The sequence below is a fragment of the Trachurus japonicus genome, unplaced genomic scaffold (genome assembly GCF_045865225.1).
Source record: "Trachurus japonicus isolate A0001 unplaced genomic scaffold, Traja_1.0 AP031203.1".
Classification (NCBI taxonomy): Eukaryota; Metazoa; Chordata; class Actinopteri; order Carangiformes; family Carangidae; genus Trachurus; species Trachurus japonicus.
In genome coordinates, this window is record NW_028221336.1 from 8,350 (window position 1) to 17,770 (window position 9,421).

Genomic DNA, 9,421 nt, shown 5'->3' on the forward strand with positions numbered 1-9,421 from the left:
AAGCTGAAGGTACATCAATGTTATAAGATGTGTGTTGGGACTTTTACAAATGTCATGCTAATCAGTTAGCTCACACCCCACAGTAGCTACTAGTTGGATTAATTAACTTGTATGGAACTTCTGCATCTCACAATCAAAGCAATATCCATTACCATGATGTAAACTTAGGATTTCACTAGATTGGAAAATTGCTAGAATATTTTGTGATAATGTACACAGGAAAAATGAGAGAGTAATTTTCTCAGAGTTACCATTATTTTACTCTAAAAGAGTATTTTTTATTCATTTTGGATAGTAATTATTTCCAATGGCCACTAGAGTAGGAGGAAAAAAATAGAGTAAATCCTATTGGAGTAATTTCAAGAACACGCCCACTAATTTTTCTTAGGTTTCGTTTCTGCCGCCATTTTCTATCCCAGCAGTGGAAGGTCGAGGTGAACGGCAGTGGTGGACGGCGGTAAGCCAGGTAAGTCAGCAAAGTACTGAAATCGATTTTATTTCAGATAAAATGTCAGCAGAATTTTTGTTGGCTTACTTTAAAGGTAATTTGTGAGTAACATTGCAGCTGGCGAGTGTGTGGGTCTCACACACTGCAAATGTCGATGCTAACGTTAGTTTCAACACAAACTATAATGTTAAATGTGAATTTAAACCGAGCCTCACTCTTGTTAGCTTAATTTACCACGTGTGTGTTTTATTGAGCTTAATTTTTACTGACCATTTTATCGAAGGTTTACTCTGAATTGAGTTGTGCCTAGGTTAGCAAGTGTGTTTGATTTTTTTTTTATGGACCAGTCTAGTATGTGTGGACTGTTTTCTCTGCTGTTCGGTTAGCAAGCATGTGTGTTTCACGAGTCATGACGTTTTACCAGACTTGTTTTTCGGTTACTAAGTGGGTTTTTGTGTGTGGACCGCAAGCACGTGTATTTTACTCTGAATTGAGGCATTTACAACACCGACTGTTTTAATTGCTCTTCGGTTAGCTAACCGACATGTGGACTGTTAGCAAGCACGTGTATTTTACTCTGAATTGAGGCATTTACACCGACCGTTTTAATTGTTCTTCTGTTACGTTAGCTACCCGACATGTGGACCGTTAGCAAAGCACGTGTGTTTTACTCTGAATTGAGGCATTTAACTTACACCGACCGTTTTAATTGCTCTTTGGTTAGCTATAGTGTTTTTTTTAATGTGGGCCGTTTTCACCTGCTGTTTGGTTAGCAAGCATGTGTATTTTACTCTGAATTGAGTCAGTTAAGGAGCGTATCCTCGAAGACATGTTCGGACAGCTTTTTCAAAAACATGAATTAATTTCTGAACCGTTTGTGAAAAAGACTAGATCATTTGAATCGCGGGATCTTCCGCTTTCCGAGCATATTTGAGTGGTGCCTGTGTGACAGTGTGTGTATGTAATCACGTCAGTGTTTCCTCGTTTGGGCCCGCCACAGTCTCAAACAGGGAAAAAAAAAAAAAGAAATTCTCACGTGTGTCTACGTGCAGTTTGAGAGGCTGACTGGCAGAGATGAGAGCTGGTGAAACGCTAGCATGGTTATTTAAAACACCATCTCTGATCTCTGCCTGCACATAGATTTCCATTACAAGTCCCATATTTTGTTTTTGTTGCCTTCTGGTCTTCCATTTATCAATACATTGTCTATTTTCCAATTATAGCTATATAACACTTTTATGTGAGCCAAAGTCATCATCTATTATTGTTGAGATAAGATAAATGTTGACAAAATGTATTTATTTGCTGTTAGTAGTTGTTTATCTGGCTTCACATGTAGCTTCAAAACACTTAAGAGTTTTAATTAGATGCAAATGCAGAGTGGTATCAAGCCTACCTGTAGATAGGGCTTTTGTAATACTTAAGCTAATTGTAGCATTCAATGCATGAATTGTGGTGCTCTATATTATCTTAGTAACTGTCTTATTTTTTTTATTTCCCATAAAGGATGCAGGCTGTAAGAGTGAAATACCGAGACCGCCAGAAATACATTTGTTATGAAGGGCAACTGACCTTCAAATCATTTTTGGAGTGTGGTGAGTGAAACAAATTGCACAACCTACTGAGTGTCATGTTTAAATTAGTGATGCTGTCTTACATTTATTATTATTATTATTATTATTATTATTATTATTATTATTATTATTATTATTATTATTATTGTTGTCAAGGACCCTTAGAAGTATATTTATTTGATTTTGGACCCCCATCTCTAAATGTTGTTTCGTGTACCCTGCGAAAAAGAATGATTTGAGTTAGAAATGTTTGCTGTAAAAGTATATTCAAAAATTTGCAAAAATCTTCATGATTAAAAAAAAAAATTAAAGGCAGATCTACAAGCTCATAGCGCGGCACTTGTGCTATGAGCTTGCAGGTCTGCAATCTTGAATATTTATTTTTTTATTGCTAAAGTATAAAATCGTTGTTTTTAAGTGGTTCAGATCTAAAGTGACACAGATGTATGACCTTTTATAATAAAAATGAGATTAATGGCACAACAGAATGTCAATCTTGTGCAATATTGTTTTGTCTTCACAGTTTCCAAGAAATTTGAAATTCCTACCTTGGACTTAAAAGTCTATGATGATTTGAACACTGAAGTTGACGAGGATGCGTTTGCGTTTCTTGTAACGAAACCAGACCTGGGTGTGCTTGAGGTCTGTTTGCCCACGGGCTCAGATTTTGAGGGTGAGTCACTTGTTAACTTGGGAGTCTTATACAGTAATCCATGCAGTCCTGGCTAACCTTGTAATGCAACATAGTAAAGAGAGACTTATCCACGTTGCATCACATTTTGAATAAACATGCCTTTTCAGACACTTAAGAAAGGATCTGAGGAATAACTAGCTTGGTGTGTGGATCCATCCTAATCTATTGCGATCTTTTACATTATTCTTATTACAGATGATCCCTTCTTGCTAATGACATGTTATTATTATCACACCTGTTATGTCAACATGCTAGATTCAGTGAGCCCCTCTACAAGCCACTCCATTGCCAGCAGCAACAGCTCCTTTCTCAGCTCTGGTGCAGATAATGAAGGGGACTCTGATGACACCATCATTTTGCAGCCTAGTCCTGCCCAAAGAAACAGAGCCGACGTGACTCGTCTCGCTCAGGTAGTAAGCTTTGCAGATGGAGAGATCAAGATCAAGATGGTGATTCTGATAAAAAGGGTAAGGGGGGGAAATGGCCAAGTAAATTTGCAGAGCAGTATGGGGCATGGTTTACATTTTTGTCACTGTAAATGTAATGGGGCACCAAATCCCTGTGTCCCTCACCTTTTTTTCCTCTCACACTTAGAACATTGAAAACATTCTGAGGGAGAAACCTGGAGGAGAGAGGATCCTTGCAGAGTATGCTCGGAAAAAAAGCCTAACAGATTCCAGAAGACGTGACATGGTGAAGATATTGGTTGCACACATGGCGAGTGAACATGGGTATGTTATGTAATTAATATCCGACCCTAACATTTATGGTTTTATTTGGTGCAGACCAAGTGCTGAAGGCATCGGCATAGCACTACTTTTGATTGGATCTCGTGTGTGTGTGTGTGCGTGTGCGTGCGCGTGTGTGCTGTAGGACAAGTCCTTCAAGGCGTGTTAAAGAGGACTACGCAAAGGGCATCACTGCCTTGTTTCCATACCTGGCCGATCCCCAGGGCACTTTGGGCTATGTAAGTACATAAAACAAGTCTAACCTCTTTACTCATTACTTCTGGTATTGATCAAAAAACGAGCGAGATTTCAACTAAATAATAACATTTCTGTATGCTAACCCTTTCTCCTAACCTCAACAAGTTGAACACAGCAGATGTTAGACTGGTTGATCTTGATTTTAGCAATTCTCCAGACAAGGACATGTGTTAAGTTTTTTAAGGAGGAAAAATGAAACACTTTCTTGGTTTTTAGGAGCAGTATTACATAGGGCTGGGTATTGTTGAGAATCTCACGATTCGATTCGATTTGAATCATTAGGTCACGATTCGATTCGATATCGATTCGATTCGATATTGATTGAAATGCTTCGATATCGATTCAGTATCAAGCAGAAATACACAAATAAGAGTACCAGATTTTTTTTTTTTTAATAATTATTTGTTTAGTTTCATGCCTTATGAACAGCCATAGTATAACTCATAGCATAACAAAATATGACACTGCTTTAACACTGAACTACAGTGCAGCTAAATTTAAATTAGGCTATGTGATACTTTCCTCTTGGAAAATAACTCATAACATTTTGAGTAATAAAACAATACAAAACAATATTATTAATAATAGTTGACTGCACAACTGAAAATATTGTAGCGACCCCGCAGTAATGTTCTTGTTATGATGTTTAAGTTCTGTGATTTCTGACTGACTGTCAATGTGTATGGTACGGGCAGGTGGGATGAGAAACTGAGGGGCTGGGGTGAGTGTGAGGAAGACAGAGTCCTGTCTGTGTGTAGGTGAGTGAGTGAGGAGGAGCAGAGGAAGAAGTGAGAGCAGCTGTCAGATAAGTTCAGGGTTTCCCGCAGCGCTTTCCTGTTAAGGCGGCCGCCTTAACAACAAAGAGCTGCCGCCTAAACTAACGTCTTAAAAAAAAAAAAAAAGTAGCGATATTCGCCGCCGCCGCCGCCGCCGCCCCCCCCCCCCGTCGGACGATGGCCGCATCCTCTCACACACATACACACCACAGAGAAGCACGCATGCATAACAGCAGCGCGTGTTGAAAGCGAAAGTTAATACGGCACGGCGCGGTGCGTCCCTCCCCCGACGATCGATCCCCGCTGCTGCTGCTACTCACTCCCATATTGTTATGGTTTGGTCTAGTGCGGCCCCCGTCCGTACAGCGCGAATCACACGAGGGTGTTGCTCGCAGCGCCCCCACTGGCCAGGGGCTTGAATCGATTCAGAAGATTGCTGAATCGATATTGAATTGCAGAGAAAAGAATTGCAATGCATTGCTGAATCGATATTTTTACCCAGCCCTAGTATTACAATCCAGTAGATGGGAGTGGATTTCTTGCATGGAGAGTGAAAACGCTTCAAAAAGAAGCCTCAGAAGGACAAAAGAAAAGAAACCCTCAGCCACTGACAGGTACATGATTTTGAGTGTAGTTAGATTTTTTTTTATGAGAATGGGCTTTATGCACCACTCCACTACTTCCTGAACTTCAGCCAATTCCTTTATTTCCTGTCTTACATTATTGGACCAACTGATGAATTCAGGTGTGCCTGATCATTGTTGTGAGGTCAGACATACCTGGATTAATCAGTTTGTCCAATAATGTAAGACAGGAAATAAAGGAGCTGGCTTAGATTCAGGAAATAGTGGAGCTGTGCATAAAGCCCATTCACATGTTAAATTCATTTTTAATGTGCATAGTCCTTGTTTTGTTACAGTGGTGGGCATCGCAGGGGGTTTAGCAAAAAGATGAGTGGTCATCTGTGTAAGGGGTGAAAGTGGCTCAACTTTTTTGAGAAATAAAGAAAGTATTGCATCAGTGTGTGGTTTCACTGTTACATGTCACTGTTTATTGTTCACTGTTACAGGTGGTCCAGATTCTGGTGACAGAACCCCTTCAGTAAGGAAAACCAGCTAACCACAGAAACCCAGTGTCGTGAGGCCATTGCACTGATGAAGCATACAACTGATGAAGCAATCATCAAGGAGAAGATGAGACAGACCTTCACCCATCGCCAAGCAATGGTTCATGACCCAGTGAAGTCCTCTGAAATATTCACCACCTTTCCAAGATTTCTTGACATCACGGGACTGGTATATCACTCTTAACTGCCTTGCATTAAAATGGAGCTGAAATGAAAAATGAGTTTAAACAGACCACATCCCTGGTCATCCCTGGTGTACCTATTAACAATGTATGCCATGTTGTTTTCTGTATTCCATCTTGTCTGCAGATAGAGCAGGATTTCAGTCTGATGTTTGGTGATGACATCTCTGCAAAGTTCCTGGAGAAGTGGCCTACTCACTACAGGCAGAAAGTCCTTGAACAAAGCCGTGGCCTCACCCAGACAAGCGACCTCGAAGATCTCCTTCATAACGCTGAATCCACAACAGAAGAACTGGAAGATGGTACACTCGAATTAAAGAAATAATAATAATAATGGAAGAGGGAAATGGATTTGGAACAAAAATATAAACATTGTAGTAAAAATGTCTTTCTGAATTTGCTTGTATTTTCAGGATGGGACAGTGAGATGTCCTCCATCTTGCTCCTTATCCACCTCATGCCACCATCACCTCATGGCCGCAACAAGAGACCAGGAAAGCTCTCCGCCAGACAAGCCATTGAACACCTTGTGAAATTTATCAAGGTAATGTTACAGTTTAATTAAAGTTTAAGAAGGCTCACTGTTCTGTCTGTAATATTAAACCATAAAACTATACTCTTGTGAAATCATGTGATGACCATGCTCATCTGTAATCAGAGAGTGCCCTGTGATATTTATCTGATTTGGCTCCCCACAGATCTATCACCATCGGCCTCAGATACGCTGATACGAATATGTTTATTTCTTTTACATTTAGCAGAATAAAAGCTTAATTAAAAAAAAAAATGGCGCTCATGGCGGTGGAGCTGACAACAGCGGAGTTTCCTCTGCTGCAGCTGAACAGCTGACATGTGGTCAAGACGTAGCTAATGACCTGCCACTATCTCACGGTGCATTTCATTATTATAAACTTCAACCTCAGAGCTGTCTGTCCTCAGACTGTCCTGACCTGTCCCTGAACATCACACAGGGACAACATGGAGCTGCCTGTGTGATTGGCTACCAAGTTTTATTCATGCTTACATCAGGCTGAGTTCAACATATCAGTTTATGCTATTGATCGATTTAAGTAGTTAAATACAGTAATCATCATTGTGTAGTGGCAGGAAAGACCATTTAATCTGTATTCTCACTGTTCTCAGGTCAAATATTTATATGTGATTAAAATGTGATTAATTTTGATTATTAATTACAAAGCCTCTAATTAATTAGATTCATTTTTTTAATCGAGTCCCGGCCTTATAAAAAATATAAGACTGGAAATGTAATGGTTCATCTTGCATTTTGTGGCAATAAGTGATTCTGGTGGTGATGATGGGGCCTTAAACTGCAACAGATTAATTTTAATAGCAAGACTAATTAAGTTTTCTTGTCACAGACTGGGACCAGTGTTGAGGGGCATCTGGACAGCATCACAGAGAGCCGTCAACCCTATCTACTGGCTGTGGGGGACCAAGAGGAGCGCCGTACACAAATATTTCATTGTGATTGACAAACATGCAATCCCGTGTCAGTCACCAGATTCTCTTGCCTCTTTTGACGAGCTTTTCAAAGCTCATTTCGTCTTCGCTACCTCGTACAACAGGGATCTGGCCAATGTCTACCACTTCTTGCAAACCGCTGTTTACCAGATTGATGCTGCTACCACCAAGGTGAATCCCAGGGTCAAAGAGATGAGAGCTCGGATGCGGCACTGATTTGATGCACTGATTTGATGTTTTGTTTTATTTGCAAAGGTCCTCAGGCAAATGCCAATTCACTAATCAAGCACTTTAAGTTGATCCATGGACTTTGTTCAGGAAAGACACTTCGTCTGAAATGTGGTCAGCCTGGTTGTTCTAATTTCTTTGGTACTTTTTCTGGGTTTCGAAAGCATCTTAAAGCACATGAACCTTGTGATGATCCTGGTGAAGGCCCCTCTTCAACTGAAGATTTAGCCGAAAGTTTTGCTGATGACTTTCCATCAAACAGTGCCCCTTCTGACCCAGTCCTTCTTAATAAGAGTCTTGTAGACAGCTGTGCTGCAACAGTGGCTGAACTTAAAGTGGCAGGTGTAGGCGAAACAATCATTAACTCTTTGGTTACTTCAATGGAAGAGATTGTTGATGATATCCATAATCAAGCAAAAGAATCTGTGAAGCAGTGTCTATCTTTACAGGAACCTATCAAAAGTGAGGTTGAGTGTAAAATTGATCAGTGCTTTGAAAAATTTAAAATCCTTTTGGTGTCTTAAATTCTGAAACTAAGAGAAGGCAGTATTTCACAGAGAAGTGGGGAAGGGTGGAACCCGTTGAATGTGTTCTTGGGACAGTGTGTATGGATGAGCATTTTTATGCATTTAAAGTTGTGTGTACTGCAGAAGGACCTCATGTTGTTGATGTCAAAGAGCTTTTGTTTTACAAAGCATTTGATATGCAGATGTCATACAGCAATGATGATTCAAGTTCATTTATTGTTCCATACTGTTTCCTGTGATAAAAGAATCGCTAAGCTGTAACTATTGCACTGGGGATTTTAATTTATTTATATTTTCTCCTCTTTTATCTAATCCACCCGATTTCAAAGAGCACATTGTGTCCAAATTGTGATGGCCCACCAATTGGGCTTAAATGTTTTGGCTGGGCTGATGGCTATTGCAATATTTTACAGCCTTATCTGCAGCTGCTGATGGCGTGGTGATAGTGTGCATACCTGTTTGCAATATTCTATTTGTTTTCATTATGGAATTATAGGGAATTTGTCACCATGAACGACTTTTTTCCCCTCATATTGATTACTCTGTCCATGGAGTCTTATTCATGGAGATTTTTGTTGCAGGTTTTGAGGGCATTTGAATTTTTCATGTATTATACAATGCTGTCATATTACAAAGGCCAAACGGTATGGACATGTATATTATGGGTGCTCATGTGTTATGCATTTAAGAAAAATACAAGTCGTGCATTGTTGAATATTCATTTCTGGTCTTTTTTATTTCAAACATTTTAATCCAGAGTTATCATTTTTAAAATCAATATTGAGTAAAATACAACTCTTTATTGAGTGAAATAGAACTCTATTCATAGTAGAATTTGACCTCTATTTTGAGGCAGTTACTACTCTGTACAGAGTAAAATACAACTCTATTAATAGTAGAAAAAGAACTCTCTTATGAGGCAGTTACTACTCTGAACAGAGTAAAATACAACTCCATTAATAGTAGAATTATATCTCTATTATGAGGCAGTTACTACTCTGTACAGAGTAAAATACAACTCTATTAATAGTAGAATTATAACTCTATTATGAGGCAGTTACTACACTGTACAGAGTAAAATACAACTCTGTATTGAGTGAAATGGTGTTGGAGTTGTTCTCACTTTATGCTAAATAGAGTAAATTTTAATCTTGTGGAGTAAAATATGAACTCTAGATGGAGTAGAAATAACTCTGAAAATTTAACTCTATGACAAGAGTAAATTTTACTCTTTTTGGACTGGGACCAAATACTATCTTTTTGGGAGTAAAATTTTACTCAAATTGAGTAAATTTTACTCTTCAAAATTTCCTGTGTATGTATACATTAATGTATATTAAAGTTATCTATTCATTTTAAACTATGCATTTTAGCTTCTGCCTCTACAGCACACATGTT

The 9,421-nt window shown here is 39.0% G+C and overlaps 1 protein-coding gene and 1 pseudogene across 2 annotated transcripts; both read left to right on the plus strand.

The window, feature by feature from the left end:
* The first annotated feature begins 409 nt into the window (after positions 1 to 409).
* Positions 410 to 5,583, plus strand: LOC146959529 (uncharacterized). Its single transcript, XM_085772977.1, has 7 exons — positions 410 to 428; positions 1,955 to 2,043; positions 2,546 to 2,695; positions 2,972 to 3,183; positions 3,311 to 3,447; positions 3,590 to 3,683; positions 5,548 to 5,583. Exons 2-7 carry the CDS (start codon positions 1,956 to 1,958, stop codon positions 5,581 to 5,583), a joined length of 717 nt encoding a protein of 238 aa, XP_085629103.1. The 5' UTR covers positions 410 to 428; position 1,955.
* LOC146959530 (uncharacterized) lies at positions 5,580 to 7,962 on the plus strand (annotated as a pseudogene). Its single transcript, XR_015035610.1, has 4 exons — positions 5,580 to 5,773; positions 5,914 to 6,088; positions 6,200 to 6,330; positions 7,166 to 7,962. The product of XR_015035610.1 is annotated as an uncharacterized LOC146959530 (transcript).
* The last annotated feature ends 1,459 nt before the right edge of the window (positions 7,963 to 9,421 follow it).